This window comes from Dipodomys merriami, unplaced genomic scaffold, assembly GCF_024711535.1.
Source record: "Dipodomys merriami isolate MVZ:Mamm:240054 unplaced genomic scaffold, mDipMer1.0.p SCAF_277, whole genome shotgun sequence".
Classification (NCBI taxonomy): Eukaryota; Metazoa; Chordata; class Mammalia; order Rodentia; family Heteromyidae; genus Dipodomys; species Dipodomys merriami.
In genome coordinates this window covers 1,033,906-1,058,152 of record NW_027204237.1, presented here as the reverse complement: position 1 = coordinate 1,058,152, position 24,247 = coordinate 1,033,906, and the positions used below count along the sequence as shown (strand labels likewise).

Sequence of the window (24,247 nt, the reverse complement as noted above, 5' to 3'; positions counted from 1 at the left end):
GATTGTGAGGCTGCATGTGTACTCAGTGCAATAAAGCCTTGGTAGACAGATTTCCTGGCTGAAGGCTTTTTGAAGGTCAAAAGGCCCAGTTTTCTCCAGCTTCAGAGGTAGCTACCAGACGTGGTAGCCCTCGGGTCTCCTTCCATTGAGAACCATGCAGATGGATAGTCTTTCAGTCTGGGTCCACCTTTTGTGTCCATGGGAGAGTTCCTTTCTCTGTATTCCAGAAGTGCTCCCAGGCCCAGATACTGCTGCCCTGCAGTGAAACCCATGCCTTGCAGACCAGACCTGCCTCCCTGAGCCCCACTCAAGAGTATAGTGTGAACTCCAGAGAAGCTCATCATTGGGCCTCTGGGTGGGTCCACCTCAACTGGGTGTGCCTGAGGACGGGTGGGCCCAGTACCAGCTCTTAATGACACAGTTCACACAGCTGGACTCTTGTTTGTTCCCACAGGTAAATTACAGGCTTAGTGAGTCCAAAATCAAATAAACACTGCAACTCCCAGTGGCTGCTCTTATGGAGAACCGCCACTTCCGGTAACAGTGGAGGCTGAGACAATCTCCCCTCCCAACTCTGCCTAATTACCAGCTGTCACGCTCCTGGGACTGGGGCCTTTTCTTTGACTCAAACAGGACAGGGCTGCTGGGTCCCAACCTTTTTTGCTGCTGACCAACCTTTTTTTACAACTTGGACACAAGCAGATACTGACCTTGACCCCAGGCCTGACAGGCCTGACCCGTGTTAAGACATGTTAGACATGTTATGGTGGGGGGGATGCTTTGCTCCTTAATATGGCAAAAGACAACAGTCAGTTCCCAGTTTACATGTCACCAGTGATCCATTGAGTGATCCATTGCTAGTGGTTGCCTAAAGGTCCTGTGATGGGCCAGACGTTTGGTAATCCAGATCCATAAATGTGCACGCTGAGGGCATGTCCATAGTTTTTAACTCCAAAAACTCCCTAGTTTGTACCTGGGAAAGAGGCTGAATTGGGAGGGGTCATGGGGTTAGACTACACTCTGTTACACAGGAGAATGGAGGGTGAAGAATTTGAGGTGGCTAATCTACAGCTCTAGGTGCCTTTCGGGTCATCCCATACCTGCCCAAAGCCTGGGCCAGTGAGAGGCATGGATAGGTCTGTACACTGTGCCGATCCTAGAGCCAGTGAGTACATGGCTCTGGGGGAAGGCGGGACTGCAGCTGAGGACTCAGACCATGTGGGCTGAAGGCAGGCCTCTTACCAACCTCAAACAAGAGGAGTGGCAGAAGGGCTTAGGAGTAAGCCCTGGCACAAAGAAGAAGGGGCATGGACATGAGGTTTGAAGGCCCTTCCTACCACCCTGGCTTTGGGCTGACTAGGTTTGAAGGTGTCCTGCCTCCTGAGAGGGGCCTGTCCACTGGAAAAGGGAGGCTAGTTCAGGGCCCGCAGGTCAGCAGAACCCCTGGGACTCAGTGGCAGCCGCAGGCCTTGACCACCATGTTGCGATGCTTGCGCAGGATGACGTTGTTGCTGCTGTCATAGTAGAGCACGGAGGTGGCACTCAGCTTGGTGGGCGCACAGCACGCCTTGGGGACTGTGTCTGGCTTCATCAGGTGCACCTGGACAGGGAAGGGACACAGGCAGGGGCCATGAGCCCAGTGGTCTCCAAGGATCCTTCCAGAGTGGCCCCAGCTCTGCCTCCATCTGTCCACCCCAGCCTGTCTCAGGTCTCAGCCCCCTTGCCGCAGCTCAGGTCGCTCTCCACCTGCAGCCAGGGCAGACCTGCCTGCTGCCACCCTCAAGGTGCAGCCAGGAGGCCTGGTATGGCTGTCTAGGCCCTACACCTGTCTCTCATTCTTCCAGCCCTCTCCTCACTGCCCCCCACACCCCTGCTGCCCAGACAGGGACAATGCTGCTAGTCCACATGCACCCTGCCCAGGCCACCCCAGCAGCAGTGCCTCCTCTGGGGGCTCCCTTCTCCATATACTTCTAGAAGTGTCCTTATTGGGTCTCTAGCCTTTTCCTCAACCCTAAAAAGTGCCCTCATCCGTTAAGGGAGTCCCTGGGGCCTCCCTTCTCCACTCTTCTTTGTGCCTCTACTAGGTCCCCATTGGCTCTTAGCAGTGGCCATTCATGAGCCCTCCCCTGCAGACCAAGAGCCAGGAATCACACACAAAAATAATGGATCAGCTTTCTGGAGCTCTGTGACCTCCTCTCAATGTGTCTCACTGCTCCTAACACCAGCTAGAGCCCTTGTTCTCATGACAGCCTGGTAAGAAGGCAGGTGGGGAGATAGAAGCATTTTAATGAACACACCAGTGTCACCCAGTAAGAAAACAGGCTTGCAGTGACCTGAGAGCCAGGGTGACTACTGACTGCCTGGTGGGGGATACTGGGTGAGTAAGCGGGATAGATGATGAGAGGCCTCTGTCCTAAGCCAAGAGCAGCTCTGGGGAGAGTGGGCAAACTGAATCTCTTGACTCAGCACAACATGATGGGTTCCATGTTTGGGAGATCCTACTGGGTTGCTGTGTTCCCTAAGGGTCTCCTCTCTAACTCCAGCGTCCCCTGAAGTCTCTCTCCCTTGGCTCTTCCTCGGTCACCCCTTGGCTACTGCTTCTTTTCCAGAGGTCTCATCTCTCATCTAAGCTGACTTAGACTTCCCGCATGCCACATGCTATGGCTCTTACATTCCAAGTCCCATCTTGGATCTCTCTGCTCAGTTACACAGATTCAGATCTATTGATTCACTGGCCTCCACACATGTGGTCTAGAGAGCCTCAGCAGGGCTACTCATTTCCTCTAATTTCTTACAGCATGTGTCCCCATGCCAGACCTCTTACCCAGGTCCTCAAATTCTAAGCCTCCTGGACCTCCCCCCCTCCATCCCTCCCTCTGTTAATCAAGGCGCAAGGAGGAAAGGATGCTCGACCCCATCTCTTAGGCCTCAGACCACTTCACATCCCCACCAGTAATCTCTCCTTACCTCCTGTCCTGACCACCGCAGCCCACCTCGGCCTTCCTACCTCCTCCACCTTCTACCGCAGGACTCCATCCTGCCACACAGGTTTCTTTGGAGGAGCTTAGCCATGACAGTGCTGTGCTAAACCCCCAACAGCTTCTCAGTAAACTGAGAATAAATTCCACCCCCCTTACAGGGAGCCCAGCCCTATGTACCCCACCATGCCCACCCAACTTCATGTTCCCGCCCTCCCCTTCCTCACACCATTCCTGCCCTCTGCCCTCTGCTGGCCTGGAACCCTCCAGGATCCCCTATCTTGGGGCTTTGCACTGCTCCTCACTCACCCCTCCTGCTCCCACGCCTCCCTCTTGGTCTTAGGACAACTTCATTGCTAGCTTGCCGGACATTCACCACAGCCTCCCCACAGGACAGTGACTGTCAGCTCATGAGTGCTCACTTTCCTGGCCACCATGTGGGCCTGGGCAGGGCAGTATGGGGTATAGTGGGGAGCTCTGGAAGGGGCAGCACACCCATCCCTAGGGGCTCCCTCACCTGGCATAAGGGTGGGGCTGCCTGATGATCACCCTGGGTTCTTCTCCCAGACCTCAGCAGCTGGCACCCAGCAAGGGCACTGCCATTATGAAAATGTAACATCCCTCAAAGACGTGCTTGTTCATTTCTCTCCTTCCCTCCACCCTCCCAGAGCTCTGCCTCTCCCTCTCCCTCTTCCTACCATGAAATCATAGGGGGGATACTGGGTACCAGGACTCAAGCAAAAAGTTCTGGAGTTCCAACAGCCTCTCCAGTCTCAATACAAAATCCTTGGCAGGGCAGCATGCAGCTGTGCTCCCATGACAAACTTCTCCACCAGTGATTGGCCCAGACTCAGGCTTAACCAGACCTGCTGCCTGAGAAACTGCCAGCAAGGAAGGAAGCACAGAAGGCTCTAGTTGCAGGGGGCACACTGCCATGTACCCATGCCAGGAGGGAGGCACACGTGCATGTCCTGCAAACAGTGTGTATGTGTGCTGGAGTGCATGCACATAGAGACCACACAGGTGCCCTGCAGAGCACTGTCTATTGAGCATGTGACTACTGGGCTGTGCATTGGGTCTGCACCCAACACATGGTCACCATGGCCTACAGCGGAAGTGTGCAAGTGTCTGTGTGGACGGGCAGGAGCGTCTGCAAGTAGGCAGGTGGCTACATGACAAGTCCCTGTAGAAAAAGCACCTCCCGGCAGCTGCGCTCCCTGCCAGGGTGGCAGAGGCCTTGTCCTCAGGCCCCAGGCCCAGGGTCCCGCCCGCTGTGCTGCAGTACTGACCAGGGATTGCAGGATGGCGTGGTTGGTGGCATTCATACACGAGTCCAGCGGGAAGGAGCACTCTCCCTCACAGTAATAGGCCGAATAGCCCTGGGGAGCGATGACCCAGTCCTGAGAGATGGGAGAGGGTGAGTCCTTGTCCACGTGGCCCCTTCACACCCCTCAGCCTAGGCCTGACAGGACACCTGGGGCTGCCCCACGCTCCCTGAGCCCCAGAGCCCCACTCTGGCCCCTCCTGGACAGCCTCCACCCCAGGACCTGAGTCTACCCAGACACCCTCAGCAGACAGGCCTGGGCCAGAGCTGTGTCCCTGTCACACCTTGTCCCTGCTAACCCTCCCCCTCCCTCGGAGCAAATGCTCCAGGCTCTGCCTACACTGCCTCAGTTTCCCCATGGCAGTGTTGGCAATTTAGTTGGCTGGGGCTGAGATAATCCCCATTTCCATGCGTTTTAATCTATTTTTTAATGACTTCACACAGTGAAAGCAGCCTATTCTCAGTAGAAAAGTTGGGAAACCCAGAAGGAAAAACTTCAGGAGCGAATTTAAGGTGCCTACACTTCCACTCGCTCCCCAGGGCCTGCAGGTGGGGACTGTCCCAGGGAGAAGGGGAGGCAGAAATTACCAGCCAGCCGAGGTCCTGGAAGCTGACGTACAGCTCGTGCCGACGGCAGACCTGCCGGCCGTGGGAGCCGTGGCGGTCATCTGTGGGGACAGACGGTACAGGTCCACTCTGGAGCTCTGCTCTGTGCAGATGCCATGGAGTGGGGCACATTTGTTCAGTAAAGGAGCAGGACACTACTACACCACTGGTCGTCACAACTCTCATCCCTGGATCCCTGCCTGGGCTGTGACCCAGCTGAACAGCCTCCATGACCCCAGTTGCTACGGGTGCCCTGTGTTCAGTGCCTGTCCCTTGTCTTGCAGATGATGAGCCTCCAGCCCTCCAATAGACATACGCCCAGCAGCACACTCAGCCATCCCATGGCTTCTCTCCTTTTCCTCTGGACCCACTCCTGTCTCCAGCCACCCGCCTGCCAGGCCCCTCTATCTAGACCTGGGAAGAAGGCTCCAGCTCAGCCCCAGCCCCTGCCCTCACCAAAGATCCCTGGGAGTTTGTTGGGGTGTGGCAGCTCATTGGACTTTTTGGGTTGCCTCCTCTTCAGGGGTCTTGCCGCCCTCGGGGCACGGGCAGGGCTTGAAGTGGCCCTGAAGAAGGTGACCATGAACGGTTGTCTGGAGCGTGGAGCCCGTTGCCCCAGCAGACCTGCCAGGCCAGGATCCACACTGTGCCCTGAGACAGAGAGGAGAGAGGGTCACTCGTGGATGGTGGACCTGCCAGGGATCGAGCAGAGGCCTCTGCTCCTCAGCAGGAGCTGGGGGCTAGGGGCTTGAAGGGACTTGCTAAGCCTCAGTTTCCTTATTTGGAGCCAGGATTCCCAAGTCCAGCTGGCAGCCCCCTGGCAGCAGTCTGTGGTGGTGGCAGAACAGAGGCCTCAGGGAACACAGTGATCACTGTTAGGGACATGGACACTTGTGAAGCATTTGACAGGCTTCAAAGTTTGTTCCTCTGTTACCTGGGTTGGTCCTTGGGGCAACCACACTGGAGTCCCCAGTGATGAGCAGAGTCCTCTGTAGTGATGCTCAGAAGCAGGACCACTCCTCACATGGAGGACCTGAGGTTCCTCCCTCAGTCCATACTTTCTGGGGCTGTAACTGTGTGATTTATGATGCTGACAATTCAGGGCAGCCTCTTCTAGGACATAGCTGGGGTTGACGAGCATAGCATTCTTCAGGCACCAAACAAAAACAAAAAAACCAGCACCATCGGATGATGGTGACTCAGACCTGTGATCCTAGCTACTCAGGAGGCTGAGTTCCAAGGATCGTGGTTTGAAGCCAGACCAGGCACAAAAGTCGGTGACTTATTTCCAATAAACTGCTCAGAAAAAGCCAGAAGTGGCACTGTGGCTCAAGTGGTAGAGTGTTAGCCTTGAACACTAAGAGGCATAGGGACAACACCCAGGCACTGATTTCAAGCCCTAGGACTGGCAAAAAAGAAAAAAGATAAAGAAAAAAAACTAGCACCTTCATTCAGTTGACTGTACTATGTTACATTGAACCATCATGTGACAAGTGCCAACACACACATATATACCACATATTCCTATAAACACACATACATCCACGTGTGCATTGCACATTCAGGTCTAGTTTTATTCCATAGGCAGCTGACCAGGTTCTTTGCTATACACTACAGATTAAGGCTACTGCCTACCCTACTCACAGTCCACTCACAGGTCAGCTCCTCAGACCAGGGGTTTACTAGCCAACTGATGGAACAACCCATCAATCTAGAGAATGAGCTATGCCATCAGCTGCCCCCAACAAATGCACTGGGCCCTTAAGAATCCATTTCAGGAATGTGGCAGAGCGCCATGGAGAATTTAAGTTCCCATCTCACAGAAGTAAAAAATAAGGCCTGGAGTGTTCAAGGGTTCAAAGCAACACTTGCAAAATCAGGATATTTGTATCTTGCCCAAATGACAGAGACCTGGCTAGGGTGTTTTGCATCTGGCAGGCCTGGGGAAGCTGAGCCCAGAGGTCCCCCTTCTCTACAGCTCTGGAGGGCAGGCCCCTCCCTCCAGCTGGCTGCAGGGCACAGATGGGCATAGTGATGGGGCCAGCTGCTCCTGCCTGCAGCCCCAGACTCATCTCAGCCTTCAGGTGGAATCATCTGCTTCCAGTGGACCATGTCTAAATCTTTCCTTCATACTCTCCTGGTAGATCTCCCCTTCTTTCCATCCTGGAACTCGCTGCCTCTCCTTGCCAATTTTGAAGACTTCTCCTGACCTGCAGGACTGAGCAGGTGCCCCAGAAGGCCCAGAAAGCATTGGGCTGAGCACTAGGGACCTTCCATCCACCCCATCTGATATGGTCCCTGTCACTTCCCTGCACCCATGTGTTCCCTTCCTGTCTCTCTCCAAGGAAACTTATTCCTTAGGGTGAGAGTAGCTGGAATCAGTGGCACTCCCATGGCACTGAGGCTCTGGAACTGCACACAGCAAGTGCATCTGCACCACACATATGGAGCTACAAATTTTCACTTTGGTTGTGAGACTATAGATTCAGGAGGATGACACTCCCCAGAGCCCCTGTTGAGTTAGGAGGGAATATTTCACACAAGGCATTTTGGGCTGCAGAATAGGTGAGATGTCATCTAAGCCATGGGTTGTTGCTAGGACTCACTCTATGGCAAGCTGAAGCCTTTGGAGACAGATGTAGAGACAGGTTATTTATGGAGGGGTCTTCTAGATGGAATTCCAGCACCACTGTCCTCTTGGGTCTCCCTGGTTACCAAGTCCTGACCTATGGAGACCAACCTTCATTACTCCCAGGGGGGAGCACCCTGGAGGGCAGGACACAGGAAAACCAAATTAGGGGGAAAAAATGTGAGCCTGGAAGAGAAGTTGGGAGGGCTGAAGTGAAAAGCTTCTGAGAGGACATCATTTTTTCCCTCACTTACACAAACTTAGGTCCCTGATTTTTTGTTGTTGTTGTTGCCAGTCCTGGGGCTTGAACTCAGGGTCTGGGCACTGTCTCTGAGCTTCTTTTGCTCAAGGCTAGCACTCTACTACTTGAGCCACAGAGCCACTTCCAGCTTTTTCTGTTTATATGGTACTGAGGAATTGAAGCCAGGGCTTCATGCATGCTAGGCAAGCACCACTAAGCCACATGCCACATTCCTAGCCCTAGGTTCCTGGGTTTTTTTTCCCCGTTGGTCATGGGGCTTGAACTCTGGGCCTAGGCACTGTCCCTCAGCTCTTTAGCTCAAGGCTAGAGCTCTACCACTTAAGCCACACCACCACTTCCGGTTTTCTGGTGATTAATTGGAGATAAGTGTCTCATGGACTTTGCTGCCCAGGCTGGCTTTGAATCGTGATCCTCTGATCTCAGCCTCCTACACTAGGATTGCAGACATGAGCCACCACCATTGCCCGGCTTGGTCCCTGTTTTTTTTTTTTTATGGCAGCAGCAAATGGTACCTGGGGTGATTTCTGCCTCACCATTTCCCTACATGGCATGGTTCAGTTATGAGGGAAGCACTGGAGGGCAATCGGACCGGGAACCCTGTGCTGTGCATGGAATTACTACAAACTGCACAGAGTGTGGGAAGCAGGGGGCAGCACCCTCAGCAAGCATAGCAAGGGCTCCGCAGTACTTAGGACACAGGATCTGAGCTTAGATATTTTCCTACTACTTTTAATCAAACACATGTGACTCTTGACAGTCTGCCTAGTGGCAGAAGCCAGAGAAGTCAGCAGCATGCTAGCATTTTCATGCTGAAGTGAAAAAAATCTGAGCAGCATGTCCAATTTCCTTCCTCCCCCGTTGACCTCATTTGAGACCCACACTGGGCCCAGGGCTGCCACCCTTAGATTGCCACCTGCTGCATGGGTTTGAGTTTTGGGGACACGGCGAAGTCGCAGGCTGTGCACTTCTTGAGCTCATCCATGGTACAGCCTTCCCAGAGCTCCATCAGGACTAGCCCTTTGCTGTTGCACACGTCAAACACAGCCTTCTCAGTGATGATGCGGTCCACACAGTTCTTCCCAGTCAGAGGCATGGTGCATTTCTCCAGGATTTTGGGCTTGTTATCCTTCGAGCAGTGCTCCATGGTGACCACAACTCTGGTCTTCTCACCACTTGACACCAAATCCATGGCCCCACCCATTCCTTTCACCTTCTTCCCAGGTATCATCCAGTTGGCCAGGTCCCCGTATTTGGAAACCTGCATGGCACCCAGCATGGTCAGTTGCAGGTGGCCCCCTCGAATCATGGCAAAGGACTCATCGCTGCCAAAGAAACTGCCCCCGGGGAGCACAGTGACTGTCTGCTTGCCTGCATTGATGATATCGGGGTCCACCTCGTGTTTTAATGGGAACGGACCCAAGCCCAGGAGTCCATTCTCACTGTGCAGAAAAACGGTTATGTCAGGGCTGATGAAGTTGCTGGCCAGCACGGGGATCCCGATGCCCAGGTTGGCATACATGCCATCCTCGAATTCCAGGGCTGCACGTTTGATGATCCGAGTTCTGATGTCATCTCCCTTTTTGGCTTTGGCATCATCTTTCTCACTTCGTGTGATTAAACGCTCGATTCTCTTCTCAAACTTCGGCCCCTTTATCACGCGATCTACATAAATGTTGGGAACGTGGACGTCTTCTTTGGGAAAAGTGCCCACATCCACGATCTCTTCCACCTCCGCCACAGTGACTTTCGCGGCCTTGCACATGGGCATGTTGAAGTTCTGGGCGCTTCCTCTGAAGATCAAGTTGCCAGAGCGGTCAGCCTTCCAGGCCTTTACCAAGGCAAAGTCGGCCCTGATGGCTTGCTCCAGGAGGCAGTGCCGGCCATTGAACTCCCGTACCTCACGGGGCTTGCTCAATTTGACTCGGTGGCCATCTTCACCATAGAGGATGGGCGCACCTCCTTCCTGCACCAATGTCCCGTACCCGGTGGGCGTGTAGAAGGCGGGCACGCCCACCCCAGCGGCGCGGATCCGCTCGGCCAGGGTGCCCTGCGGTGTCATCTCCAGTTCCAACTCGCCCGCCAGGTACATCTTCTCACAGAGCGCGTTTTCCCCCAGGTAGGAACAGATCACGCGCTTGACCTGCTTGGCGGCCAGCAGGAGCCCCAGGCCGAAGTCGTCCACGCCCACGTTGCTGCTGACCACCTTGAGGTTCTTCACGCGCGTCTTCAGCAGCCCCCCGATCAGGTTCTCGGGGATCCCGCACAGCCCGAAGCCCCCGAGCATGACGGTCGCCCCGTCCTTGATGTCCTTCACCGCCTCCACCGGGTCGGTGTAGATTTGGACGAGGGTGCGGGGGCTGGTAGAGAAGCAGCGGGAGGAGCCCCGGGACAGCGCCGGTCCCCAGCGGGCCGCCGGGACGGGCCGCCGGAGCGCCGCCGACGCCAGGAGCCGCAGCGCCGCCATCGTCCGTCCGTGCGCAGGGCGGGCGGTGGGGACTGGCCGGGGAGAGCCCGCTGCGCCCGCGAGAGCGCCCGGCCCGGCCGCGTCACAGAGCAGGGAGGGGCCGCGTCCCACCCGACGCCCAGGGGGAGCTGCGGGCCCGCCCACCGAGACCCGGGCTTCCCGGGACGCCGACCCTCCGCTGACGGAGGCCAGCCTTGGACCACGGCCCTCCCACCTACACCATCCACAGTGGCCTGCATTAGACACCTGCAACAGCCACACCTGTTATTAATGCACAGCCGCTCTAACGTTTTGCCTGGGCTCGCCTTGAATCGCGATCCTTCTGATTCAGATTCACAGGGTTCTCTTTAAAATCTGAGTCGGATCTTGTCACACACACCCCACCCCATGGCTCCAAACACCCTGCCTAGGTCAGAGACACCCTACGTCAAAGAGTGACTTGTGTTAGGCCCCGATCTGCTCCTCTGTGTGGCCCTCTTGCTGAACCACAGACAGGCCAGTTTTATGCCCACCTTGGCCTTTCCATCCTCTCTGCCTGGTATTAAAACAAAATGCCGCTGAAACACCTGTGTGTGAATGAGTGAACTTCAGACTGAAGAGAAGGAAACAGGCATAGAAAGGGCAGTAACTGCCTGGGTCCCTGAGTCAGGGCACTGCAGAGCCAGGATTCTAACTCAGGCCCCTGGTATTCAGAGCCTGAGGGTGCAGCTCCTCCCTCTGGTCCTCCAGTGCAGAACCTCCCAGTGCCCAGGCTGCTGGGCAGGGACAGAGAGGCGCCATTCCCTGGGAAGGGCCACAGGGACTGGCGCAGGTGGTGTGCAGTGGGGAGGAGGGGAGCAGCCCCTATCAGGACCTCCTATCAGGACCTCACCTCCACCCAAGGAGTCCTTTCAGTGCCTGCTCACAGCCAAGAGAGGCCGCTCTGCACAGTGCCCAGAGCCTCTGCTGAAACCACCTCCCAGGAGGCCTGGGGCAGCTCCCAGCCAAGCCCTGGGCCTCACCATCCTCGGCTTCCACACAGAGGCGGAGTCCCAGGTCCTTGTCACGGTTCAGCAACCAGCGGTCACTGGCTGCCGTGACGTCCAGCACCAGCCAGCCCTCGTCCCCAGCTCGGAGCGTCTGAAGATCCAAAAAGAACAAGTCAGACTCCCTGTGGACATGAAAGAACAATTAACCGAGCATCAGGGGTTGGCACCAAGCCTCAATGTGTGTCTGGTTCTCCTGGGGGACCGTTCCTGGGACCTCACCCTGCCCTGGTTTGGGCTAGGCCCTCGGGTACCATAAAGAAAAAACAAAAACTAGCTACTGTACCCTTGTCCAGATGAGGAAACAGGCTCAGTGGCTCAGTGACCCATCCAAGTCCCTGAGCCAGAATGGGAGGGTGAGGACATCTGGCCAAGTATCTTTCCCATTTTTCCTTTTCTGAGGCTGTTCTCCAAGGAGGCTCCCCTTCCTGGGATCCTCGCCTTCCCCCCACCCCAATACCAGGGCCCATACAGGACACACTGCCAGACCCTGACCATGAGACCCTGAGGCAGGATGGCTGCTCAGGCAGAGAGAAGGCACCTGTTGAAGTGCTCCTGGACCACCTCGAACACGCTGACGTGGAGGGTCGTGTTGAGCAGGTGGGTGCTGGGCACCTTGTAAATCCGGAACTCAGCAGCTGTGACTGCTTCCCCGGCAGGAATCTGGGTCAGGTCAAAGAGGAACTCCTTCCAGTGAGGCTCCTGGGGGCCCAGGCCTCGGTCTCTCTCCACTGGAAGACAAAGCGGGACCCAGCCAGTCACTAGCTGCCCACATGGCTTGGGCTTGAGTAGGGTTTCAGGCAGCCTGTTGGGGGCCAGCTTCCTCCTCTGCAAGCTGGCTTGTTCCAGGCTGTATTCGAGTATAGACAGTGCTCCATGAAGTCATGTAGTGAGAACTCCATGAGGGCTCAACAGGCCCTGAGCCCCAAACCCCACTTGTGAGCCTCCTGGAGTCCTCCATTGGCTCAAAACCCACAGATGAGACAGCCGAAGGGGAGAAGGATACCAGAGAAAAGGACACAGCCAGACCTTGTGCCTAGAATGGGAGATGGGGAGGAGCTGAGCTGCCAGAGCTGAGCTGCATAAGGAGGCTGAGTGTGAATTTTCCTGTGTTCAGGGAGAGGGCAATCAGAGGGCCACTCAGCAGAGCAAGGCCATGAGTGGAGGAGCTGAGGATGGGAGGGAGAGCCATGTCACAGAGCTCAGAGCACCCAAGTTCCTTTTAGAGGTCAAGGGGAATGAGGAAGGAGCCAGGTGAGAAAGAACAGGAACACCAGGTAGGGATGACAAGCTCCTGGAGAGGCCATCAGGGCCAGGAGGTGACATCTAAACTAGCCCTGAGGGCTGGGAAGGCATCGTGCTGGCGAAGGAGGCCCAGGGTTGCTCTGGAAAGAAAGGAGCTGATATGCATAGTAAGTGCCCTGGGAATGCAGGGCTGGAGACAAGCTATGCCTCTGGCCAGTGGGGAGCAGGGTGGTCTGAGAGGCAGACATGGAGGTGAGGATGAGGATGAAGGACAGGCTGTGGATTCAAGTCAAGCTGGGGACCAGGCTGGGACAGGCCCAGCTGTCTGGGCAAAAGCCAAGGTTGTAGAATACACCCCATGTTTGCCCAGCTGCACGGAAATGCCTAGGATGGTATATTTAGGGCAGTGTTACTTTAGCCTCCTGTCACTTTCAAACACCAACAATCTGTGTTTCCAGATGGCAGGGGTGGGTACCGCCCAAACCCAACACAGATTTTAATTATATGTGTGGGTGTCTTTTAGAAACCATCTCTGACTACTGGCCTTAGCATCCATATGTCAGGTTTTAAAAAGCAGCAGGATGTGCTGCCAGGTGGATGTGGGGAGCACTTCCTGTTCTAGTGGTGAGGACTAGGTCCAGAGATGGACACATGCACACAGCTGTGCTGGGAGGGCACAGGCCTGCTGGGCAGAAGCAGGAGGGAAGCACTATCCCCAGATGAGGGAGAAGAAATGGAATATCAGTGTCCCACAGCAGCTTGGGATGTTGTTTTTGTTTTTGTTTATGTTTTAGGGTTTACTTTAAGATCAGATCAAGACTTTGAAATATTGTTTCAAAATAGATGTATTTATTCACTCACTTTTTCTTATATAATAGTGTTCCTGAGAACATTGTAGTAAAAAAAAGACAGGTGAGTTCTCTGTACTCAGAGCTTATAGAATAAAATCAAAAGATGTAGATAAAGCCAGGCACCAGTGGCTCAAGCCTGTAATTCTAGATACTTTGGAGTCTGAGATCTGAGGATCTCAGTTCAATGCCAGTGGTTCAATGTCAGTCCAGGCAGAAAAGACCATGAGACTCTTATCTCCAATAAACTACTCAGAAAAAAGCCAGAAGTGGTGCTATGGCTAAAGTGGTAGAGTGCTAGCCTTGGTCCCAAAGAGGCTCAGGGACAGTGCCCAGGCTCTGAGTTCAAGCATCATCAGAACTGGCAAAAAAAAAAAAAAAGGATGTAGAAAAAATGCAAATGGCTTAGAAAGAATGGGGGAAGACAGAATACAATCAAAAGTCAAATAAACGTGTGAAGCCCTAGGTTGGATTCCTAGCACCACAAAACAACAACAAATAAAATACATGCTATTTCTTTTGTGGGTCATAGGCAAATATAGAGAGGATCATGAACTCTAGAATGAAGGAGAGTGGTTAGGAGCTCTCCATAGTGTTCTGGTATAAGTCTGAGAAAGGAACAGGTAAGATCAGATTGTTAATAGCAATGTTGGGTAAGATGCATGTTGCAATGCCTAGGAGAACTTTGTAGAAATTTACCATTTTGCCCCAAAGCCCCAAAGACATCTTAGCGAAACTATGAAAAGACATGTAGATGCAACCCATTAGGTATCAGAAAAGCTATGCCTGGTTCCATTGGTACCTCTAAATGTTTACTTTCCACAAAATCATAAAAGCTGCCTAAAATGTTCAGACAGTGAACTAGCTTCTGTCTGAGGAGCCTTCTTTCTGCTTTCATGTGGCTCCCAGAAAAATATACAATCATGAATCACTCTGGGCAAACTTCTTCAGTGTCTGATAAAACCACTCTGGAGCCCATGCTTCCACTGTGGGCAGAGGTGGCCATGGCCCTGTCCTCATTCTGTCTTTTCACATCCGGGGCCCAGGCCGGCCACTCACAGGCTGGACCTCCAGATGTCAAACTCTGCATCTATCAGCCCAACACCAACAAAGCATTGGCTGTATCTGTTTCCTAGACAAAATTAGGCTTACTAAAATGACCTAAATCTGTCTTGTTTCTGACCAAAAGAGAGGCTTCAAAAGCTACCCTTCTTTTTCTCCTCCTGCTCAGAGTAGCTGACAGGATAATCAGATGTGTGTGTGTGTGTGTGTGTGCGCACGCGCGCGTGCATGTGTGTGTGTGTACTGGGGCTTGAACTCAGGTCCTGGGTGTTATCCTTGGTTTGTGCTCTACCACTTGAGCTACAACCCCACTTCTACCTTTTCTTTTGGTGGGGGGGTGTCATGGGCCTGAACTCTGGGCCTGGGTGCTGTCCCTCAGCTCTTCAGCTCAAGGCTAGCGCTCTACCACTTGAGCCACAACGCCACTTCCAGTTTTTTTCTGCTTATGTGGTGCTGAGGAATCGAACCCAGGGCCTCATGCATGCAAGGCAAGCGCTCTACCACTGAGCCACCTTCCCAGCCCCCCACTGCTACCTTTTTGGCAGTTAATTGAAAATAAAAGTCTCACAGACTCTCCTCCCCAGGCTAGATTTGAACTGTGATTTCAGCCACTGGTTCTTGGCTTAAATTGGATCTTCTGAGCTATCTGACCTGTCTGGCCTCCCCTCAAATCCTTCCCAGGCCCCTCCAGGTCCCTGAGATGAGCCTAAGCTCACACCCATATCCCAGGCCTCTATGGAGCTGGCCCAACCTTGGGTCTGTCTGTGTTCCCTCTTGTGCACTCTGCCTGTAGCCACCTTCCACTTAGAGTCCTTTTATGAGGCTGTGCTGTCCTACATCGCTCCCTCTGCCTCTTTTTTTTCCTGCCGGTCGTGGGGCTTGAACTCAGTACCGAGGTGCTAACCATGAGCATCTTTGGGCTCAAGGCTAGCACTTGAGCCACAGCACCACTTCTGGCTTTTTCTGAGTAATTTGTTGGAGGTAAGAGTCTCATGGACTTTTCTGCCCAGCTGGCATTATACTACTGGCATTGAACTGCAATCCTCTGATCTCAGCCTCCTGAGTAGCTAGGATTACAGGTGTGTGAGCCACTTGTACCTTGCTCCCTTATGCCTCTTCTACAGACTACTTCCCCTCAGAGTCTCCTCATCTCCCTCCAACCCCTCACAGACCAGGCAATTGGTCTGTCCCTCTTGCCTGGACTAGAGGACCTTGTCCCTGGCTTAGCTGGTCTCTGACACACTCTTTAGAGAGAACATGTAGGATGGATGGGCTGCTCTCAGCAGCCTGCTCATCAAGCCCCAGTGTTCCAGGGGAGAGCTGGGGCACCACCTGTCCTTCCCTGGGGCTGCCTGTCCCAAGACACAGGCTCCATTGGGGCCTCACCGCTGGTCTGGGAGTGGCCCCCACATCACATCACAGCATCACCATTGGAGGCCACACATGTTTTTATATTGCTGTGGGACTTAGTGCCTCTCCCACCTGACCCATGCAGGTGGGGACAGGCTTTCCAAGGACCTGGGAGGGGACAGGCTGAGCCTGTCTGGTTACTCTTGCTACTAACAAAGGCCAAGGGGCCCCAGTTCCACCTAAAACAAGACTCTAATCTCCTGAGTCCCTGCTAGCTGGAGGGAGAGCCAAGGGCCTGGCGACTGGGCAGCGAGCATCCTGAAGGCCTTTCTCCCACAGAAGCCCACCCTGCAGACAAGAGGCCCAGGTGCACTGTGAGGCATTTCTGGCCAGGCTCATTACTGACTTTCCTCAAGATCCCTTTTCCTAAGTGACTCTGCACACATAATTGCTGGTCCAGGCCTTAGATGGCTTCAGACTCTAAATTAAAAGGAAACACCCACCCAGGCCACCACATCAAACCTGCCACAGCCAAAAATAGTCCCAGGGGATGTGAGCAAGAAGGATACGATTCCTCCTGTAGCAAAGTGGGAAAGAACTGAACTGTGGGAATTTTCCAGAGAGACAGTCATGGTGACACATCTCTTGCCTATAGAGAGGAGCTCCTGTGATAAGATGGACTTGATGAGTCTCCCCACCCCATGCTCACCTGTGGAGGAACCCCATCAGCAGGTAGGGTGTGGACACATTCTTTGGTCAAAACTGAGAAGGCTTCAGGGCAACACTGCAGAGATGGGAAAACTGAGGCCCAATTGCTTTGGAAATGACTGTGGAGTCACATGAGAGGTTAGGGTCCTGTAATGTAAACTTGGGGCCAATGTGAAATGAGTGGTCCTAGATTTCAGTAGTGGATGATACTGGGGTGATGGGTACCTGTCAACAGGGGCCCCTTAAGCTGGGTGCTGGTGGCTCATGCCAGTAATCCTAGCTACTCAGGAGGCTGAGATCTGAGCATTGTGTTTCAAAGCCAGCCCAGGGAATGAAAGTCTGTAAGACTCTTATCTCCAATTCATCACCAGAATACCAGCAGTGGCACTGTGGCTCAAAGTGGTACAGCACTAGCTTTGAGCAAAAGAGCTCAGGGACAGTCCCTGAGTTCAAGCCCTATGACTGACCAAAAACAAAAACAGAAGCCCCTTGAGTGCCAGCAGAAGATGCATTCCTCCATGCAGGATCCTCTGTGACTCATGGTCCAGTAGAGAGCTTGGGAGATGCTGTACCCCACTGTGGGCACCACAAAGATCGGGGAGCACTTCTCTACCTTACAGAGCTCAGCCTCTGTCACCTGGCTCTGGAGCCTTTGGGCCACCTTGGACTCTTGTCTTTCACCAGTTGTTTTTGTTTGTTTGTTTGAGCTGTTCATGGAGCTTGAATTCAGGGAATGGGCACTGTCCCTGAGCTTTTTGTTCAAGGTGAGCATTCTACCAGTTGAGCCACAGGTCCACATCTAGCTTTTTTGGTGATTAATGGAGATGATAGTCTCATGGACTTTCCTGCCTGGGGTTGGCTTCAAACCACCATCCTCAGAGCTCAGTCGCCTGAATAGCTAGTATTAAAGGCGTGAGCCACCAATGCCTAGCTTCCTGTCCTTCACCTTTGCATCTGCCCTGAGATCTTACAGGCAGAGGCTGGGGCACATGGAGGAGTGGGGTGCTACAAAGAGTCAGATTTGGCTCCTGTTTTTAGGTTGTCCAATTTTCCAAGGACCAGCTGGATATGCCACTAAATCAGACAGGAGAGTGAGCCCGGGATCCTAAGAGGGATATTCAGGCAGGGAACTGTCAGATTTATGAAAACAGCTGTTTATACCCTTTTAAAAGGGGTGGAAGTGTGTGTGTGTGTGTGTGTGTGTGTGTGTGTGTGTGTGTGTGTGTGTGTGTGTGTGTGTGTGTGTGTGTGTGTGTGTGTGTGTGTGTTGGTTCTGGGGCCTGGGTGCTGTCTCTGAGCTTTTGTGCTCAAGGTTAGCACTCTATTACTTAAGCCACAGTTGCACTTCCAGTTTCTTTGTGTGGTTAATTGGAGAGAAGAGTCTCTTGGACTTTCCTGCCCAGGCTGTCTTCAAACCATGATCCTCAGATCTCAGCCTCCTGAGTAGCTAGGATTACAAGCTTGAGCCACTGGCACCTGGCAGAGGTGGAGTTCCTATAAGCAGAAATGGAGATGAGGATATCTGGGCAGTCAAAATAAGCCCCCAGCATTGAGACTGAAACAGGCAGATAAAACAGGGTAAGATCGGGGCTGGGAAGGTGGCTCAGTGGTAGAGCACTTGCCTTGCATGCCTGAGGCCCTGGGTTCGATTCCTCGGCACCACATAAGCAAAAAGAAAAAAGCCGGAAGTGGCGCTGTGGCTCAAGTGGTAGAGCGCTAGCCTTGAGCTGAAGAGCTGAGGGGCAGCGCCCAGGCCCAGAGTTCAGGCCCCACGACCAGACCCAAAAAAAAAAAAAAAAAACCAGGGTAAGACCAACCTATAGATCTACCCATACCTAAAGGAAGACCCCAAGACCATCATAAAAGACCCCCCCCCCCGACACACAGTTCTGATAAGATTGTGTCTACCTCATTTTATGGTTGGCCAAATGGGTGCTACATCCTGATAACTTGGAAGTTTGCCCAGTGAAACAGAACATCTCATGAAGGCCCATGCACAGGAAGCAAGAGCAATATACTTAGATAATCTTTCAGGAAAGAAATCCTATCACACACAGTTTAAAAACTGTTATATAACCACCACCACTCTATTTTTTTTCTTGTCCTGGGGCTTGAACTCAGGGCCTGTATTCCATCCTGAGCCTCCCTGTGTTCAAGGCTAACTCTCTACCACCACTTGAGCCACAGTGCCACTTCCAGCTTTTCTTTTATGTGGTACTGAGGAACTGAACCCAGGGCTTCACACATGCTAGGCAAGCACTCTATCACTAAGCCCAGACCCTACTGGTCACTCTAAACTGTCTTGCACAAACAAAACCTCATCAGCCCTGTGCTGGTGGCTCACACCTGTAATCCTAGCCACTCAAGAGGATGAGATATGAGGATAATGGTTCAAAGTCAGCCCAGGCAAGAAAGTCTGGAGACTCTTATCTCCAATTAACTGCCAGAAAACTGGAAGTGGAGCTTTGGCTTAAAGTGGTAGAGCATTAGCCTTGAGCAAAAGAGCCCAGGGACAGTGCTTAGACCTTGAGTTCAAGCCCACAATTGACGAAAGAAAGAAAGAAAGAAAGAAAGAAAGAAAGAAAGAAAGAAAGAAAGAAAGAAAGAAAGAAAGAAAGAAAGAAAGAAAGAAAGAAAAGCTCTTGTGGAAAGGCCCCTCCTCTCAACTCCTATCAGCTTTAAACTGTCCCAGACACCATTCCTTGGGGCCTTGGAGCTCTCTTGTTCAGGCCAGATCCCAACGGTGGAGTATATATTCCCACTTTGCTCATACTGTCACTTCATTGAACCTGGTTGCTTGCTCACTTCTTTCTTTGAGATGCTGAAAACTTGGAATAACAGCAAAGTGAGGCCACTACCTGATAAAATGACATAAAAGATCAGTTCCATGTATTTCAGTTCCTACCTGGTGTCCAGACTCAGTTGGCTCCTGAGCACATCTGCTGTGTCCCACACAACCCTGGGCAGCAGCTTTACTTTTTTGCTTTAAATGGAGGTTCACAGATTTTAAGCACCCTGTCCAACACCTCACAGCTCTCAGTGCATTCAGGATTAAAATCCAGGTTTAATATGTCCACTGAAGAATATATTAAACTGGGAGGTTTATTACCTATTACACTAGGGTGTAGTTCAGTGGCACAGCTTGGGGCAAGACCTGGTTTTAATTCCCAACAACAACAACACACAACACACACACACACACACACACACACACACACACACACACACACACACACACATACACACACATACACAAATGTTCAGATCAACTTTATTCATAGACCCAAAACTAGAAACTATTTGAATGCCTACTAATAGCAACAAATTAGTAAGTCCAAATCATCATCTATATGGAACACACCCAATTATAAAACAAAAATGGGGAAGCAACAATATACCATGGATGAATTTCAAAATTTATGTTAAAAGACTAGACAAAAGATTCCACCCTTTATGATTTCATTTATATTAGTTTAACACAGGCCAAACCAAGCTATGGTGATAGAAAGCAGTCATGTGGTGGGCTGGCCAGCAGGACTAGGGGTCCTAGCCCCCCATCAGTTTTTGTGTGGTCTGAGTTTTATGTGTGGTCTGAGTAATGTCTGTGAATCCCAAGACAGTAATGCATTTTCAAAAGAAGATCATCAGTGCACAACGTTCATTCATTTTCAGCCCAAGTCAGCAGCACTTGCTATATCTGATTATGGGCCAGACCTGGGGCTGTGGGGAGAGGAGCTGCTGGTGCTGGGGACAAGCTCAGGATGTGCAGGTCAGGAGATGACCTGTTGTGTAGCCTTGGGAAAAACACCTACTCTGACATAGCATCAGTCAGGGTCTCAGGGCTGGGAATGTCAGAGCAAGAACCAGACTAGAATTCCAGTCCCCACTTAGTCCACATCCTCCCAGAACCCAAAGCCTCAGCTCACCACCAGCCCTGTCCTCAGGAATCTGAGACCTTAGGACTAAATTAGCCAGGCTCAACAGAGGGTCAAGACAAAGGTGAAGATCCTGCCTTCACTTCTGCCTGCTCGCACTTTTGGAGCCTTGGTTTCAGTCTGGAGTCAGGGCACTTGCTTCTCCACTGATCAGGAGAAGGATGCAGGGAGCACATGAAGTTAGTCCTTCCTGCTTCCTCCTACCCTCAGGAAGGCTGGGCAGGTCTGGATGCCCAGGGGATGGAGCAGTGCTGTGAGCAGGGGCTGCTGATGTGGAGCTAAGGGTCAGGGCCAGGAGGTGCCTCATTTTCCTCACACCATCCATGTAGCCTGGACAAGAAAGCAGAGGACCAGGGACAGGGATGAGCAGGATCTAAAGGCAGGCCCAGGAGTGAGGACCAGAACTTAAGTGTTGTGCTCAGGACACAAGCTCAGCTCAGGAGCACAGGGAGACGAAGGACAAGACCCATCTGTTCCACACAGTAACAGCCCCATTACTTCACTCTGATTGAGTAGGCCTGACAGTCATTAGTCTGGGATGGATGGACAGACGGGCCAGGCAGGGACAGTGGTTCTCACCATAGCCTTGACTCCCAACATAGGCCTTGCAGACCATGCTGGCTTCCTAAAGCACTTGCTCCTCATGAGCACAAATCCTGGCAGGAGGTCTGGGGTGGGCCTGTGGCTCTGGGCCTTCCAGGCTTCTTGAGCAGTCAGGGGCCTGGCTTCCCAGGGCCAAATGAGGCCCACAGGAAATGTGCAGCTGAAGGTCACAGGTGTGGGAAGCAAGTATAGTCATGACCACAGACACTCTGCTGTTTAGACCCCATGCTGGTTCTGGAGCACTGACCTTCAGGGTTGGTACGTGTCTAACTCCTCACACACAGCCTGGGTAATTACCAATTAAAACTACTCTGGCCAAGTGAGTTGTACCAGTGCAAGGTGTCCATCAGAATAAAGAGGGCCCTTCTGAAGGTGCCGCCCACAGCTGCTGCCACAGAACAAAGGCCTGATTAATCCCACAGCGTCCAAGGCCCACATACTCATGGAGCATGCAGAGCTAGTATGGGAAGAAATGGGATTTGGAATCCACAGCCCTGGATGTCACCCTGGATGCACTGTGTGGCCTGGGCTGGCCATGTCCCACTCTGAGCCCTTGAAATGAAGCCAGCAAAACAGTTTCACATACTATTGCCAGGACTAGGTGAAGAATGGAAAGCGTGGAAGTTCAAATGGTAATTGTTCTTACAAGTAGCTATACAAACATCCACTTGTTTCTACAATCCCTTCCTTCCTCCCTACCTTCCCTTACTCCCTCCCTCCTTCCTTCCTTCCTTCCCTCTTTTCTTCCTTCCTTTTTTCTTTCCTTCCTTTCTTTCTTTTTTAAAAATTTAAAAAAAAATTTTTTTTGGTCAGTTGTGGGGCTTGAACTCTAGGCCTGGGTACTGTCCCTGAGCTCTTCAGCTCAAGGCTAGTATGCTACCACTTGAGCCACAGGGCCACTTCCGGCCTTTTTTACTGTTTATTTGGTGCTGAGGAATTGAACCCAGGGCCTCATGCATGCGAGGCAAGCATTCTACTGCTGAGCCACCTTCCCAGCCTCTCTCTTTCTTTTGCTCTTTCTTTCTTTCTCTCTTTTCTTTTTCTCTTTCTTTCTTTCTTTCTTTCTCACTGGGTACAGGCCAGACCCTGGCCCTGGGCTCTCAGTGCTGGTTAGCTATCTCGCTGGTTGTGAGCTCCCCAACCTCAACCCACCACCATCTCTGGGTTGGGACAGCAAAGGCTTGGCTGTCCCCTTATTCCTGCCCCTTGGGAAACAAAGGGCTAAGGACCTACAAGTCCTGCTGCAGCTGGGTCCCTTGTGTTCCTCTGCCTTCATCCCCTAGGAAACTCCATCCCCAAAGCCTGGCCTGCCAACAGAAATGTCACCTCCTTGACACTGGGAATAGAAACAGACAACCTGGGCCTTCTTGTGCTATTTCAGGGGTACCACTATCTGTCTGGGGCTTCCTGTCCTCACCTGTCATCCTCACCTGGGAGCTGGGGAGAGAAAGACGGCTGTTCCCAGGGCTGCTGGCAGGATAAGAACCTGCTCTGGGGAGAATGGCCCATGGCCATGATAAGGGGGCCTCCCTCTCCCTTCTCTCAGCCACATTGCCTGGTCCCCAGACTCAGGCTGCTGTCCAGCCCAACGAGACCCCTGACTGTCACTAGACACAGACAGGAGGCAAACTGGATGGGGACCTGCCCCACAGTAACTATGCATGGCTATAGATGACAGTGTTGAGAAAATAGCACTGAGACCTCAGGAGTAACTGGCTATTCAGTTTCTAGAAGGTTCCTCAGAAAAGAAGAACCAAGCTTTGTCTTGGAGGAAGAAGGTCCAGTCCTTCCCTTTGATAACTCATAGGCCTGGGCACTCGCTCTACGGCAGGTCAGCAGTGCCCAGGTACAATGATTCATGCAGACAATAGCCCACATTCCCTGCCCCAGGGAGCTGTCTGTCCTTCCTTCTCCAGCTCTCGCTGACAGCACCCCACCCACCCAGGGCTTCCTGCTGCACAGGCAGAGCCTGCTGTGGACGCGGGGCATGTGGGGCAGCTCTGGTCACTCTGACGATGTGAACACAGGTTTCCACGCTGACCTTTGTCCCTCTCCTCAGGCCTGCCCTTATCACGGTGTTTACTCATCCTTCTCCTCAGGACCCACTGCCTTCCTGGTGCCGCCCAGGTGGGCTCGAAGCTCACCAGACTTTCTCGGGGGAATGTTTGGGGTCGGGTGAATGCAGCCCCTCGGAAACCAGGACTTGGATTGCTATGGAGCCCGAGGCTCAGGGAGCCCCGCGCCTGGCCCTGACGCCTCCACCGCGGTTCTCACGCCCCCGTGGTGCTGCCCGCTGCATCCTGACTCCCTCGGCTGCCCGAGTTCACCGGAGGGAGGTCGTGGTCAGCGCCCAGACGCCAGGGCCCGGGCGCCACCCCGGGCCGCACTCACCCATGTTGACGAAGCTCATGACCAGGTCGGCGCGGCCCAGGCGCCGCTCGGGGGCCCCGCCGCCGCCGTCGTCGTCGTCGCCGGCCATGGCGTGGTAGAGGTCCAGCATGAAGAGCGGCGCGGACGCGGGCAGCCGCGCGGTGGCGGGGGGCGCGCGGGGCCGGGGCCGCCCGGGCAGCCCGAGCACCGCCAGGATCTCGCGCTGCATGTCGCGGCGCTCGCGCGCCCCCAGGGGCCGCTGGGGGCAGCTGTGAGGGGGGCGCGGGCCGGGGCCGCCGCCCAGCGCGCACAGAGCCAGGCCCAGGAGCCACAGGGGCCCCGGGCGCGCGGCCATGGCGGGCCGGCCGAGGCTCAGCGGTCGCGCATCCGCTCCACCGCGGCGCCCAGAACCCAGGGCCAGGGACGCCCCGACGGCGAGTTGGCCGCTGGGCTTTGAGGCGCGGGGGACAGGACGGGACGGGCGCGGGCTTCTTCCTCAGCGCGGTCCCCACAGCGTCCCGCGCCACGCACCTGTGTGGGCTCCGCCACGGGCGGTCGACGCCACGAGGAGCGGGGGCTACTTCAGGCTTTCGGGGCTACCGGCTAATCCGTCTGTGGCCGCGGGTCTGCCAGTCCTACGGAGGCCGGGAGCCGCGCAGCTGGCAGGGGCAGTGGCCGAGCTCTGAGGGGATCCCGCGGCTCCGACCCGCGAGTGGCCGGTGCGCGTTCGGGGCCGTCTGTGCGGAGGGCGCGGTCGCCCTTGGCCCCGCCCCTTTCCTGAGGAACCAATGGGGCCCAGGGGGCGTGGCCAGAGGGCGGTCCCACTCTGGTCTGTCTT

At 53.7% G+C, this 24,247-nt stretch overlaps 2 protein-coding genes across 2 annotated transcripts; both read right to left on the bottom strand.

Annotated features, from left to right (window-relative positions):
• Nucleotides 1–46: 46 nt before the first annotated feature.
• Nucleotides 47–23,764, bottom strand: LOC138837854 (bone morphogenetic protein 8A). Its single transcript, XM_070036865.1, has 7 exons — nucleotides 23,431–23,764; nucleotides 11,830–12,019; nucleotides 11,265–11,413; nucleotides 5,365–5,559; nucleotides 4,891–4,970; nucleotides 4,268–4,378; nucleotides 47–1,600 (listed from the first exon to the last, which is right to left on the bottom strand). Exons 1-7 carry the CDS (start codon nucleotides 23,762–23,764, stop codon nucleotides 1,451–1,453), a joined length of 1,209 nt encoding a protein of 402 aa, XP_069892966.1. The 3' UTR covers nucleotides 47–1,450.
• On the bottom strand, nucleotides 8,515–10,300 carry LOC138837853 (succinyl-CoA:3-ketoacid coenzyme A transferase 2, mitochondrial-like). Its single transcript, XM_070036864.1, has one exon. It carries the CDS (start codon nucleotides 10,261–10,263, stop codon nucleotides 8,701–8,703), a length of 1,563 nt encoding a protein of 520 aa, XP_069892965.1. The 5' UTR covers nucleotides 10,264–10,300; the 3' UTR covers nucleotides 8,515–8,700.
• Nucleotides 23,765–24,247: the final 483 nt, after the last annotated feature.

Bases quoted from the DNA above. Each gene is read 5' to 3' on its own strand.
- LOC138837853 (XM_070036864.1), bottom strand. From the start codon at position 10,263: ATGGCGGCGCTGCGGCTCCTGGCGTCGGCGGCGCTCCGGCGGCCCGTC.
- LOC138837854 (XM_070036865.1), bottom strand. From the start codon at position 23,764: ATGGCCGCGCGCCCGGGGCCCCTGTGGCTCCTGGGCCTGGCTCTGTGC. The intron at 12,020-23,430 runs GTGAGTGCGGCC...TTTGTCTTCCAG, and splicing joins CATGAGCTTCGTCAACATGG to TGGAGAGAGACCGAGGCCTG. The intron at 4,971-5,364 runs GTGAGGGCAGGG...CTGTCCCCACAG, and splicing joins CAAACTCCCAGGGATCTTTG to ATGACCGCCACGGCTCCCAC.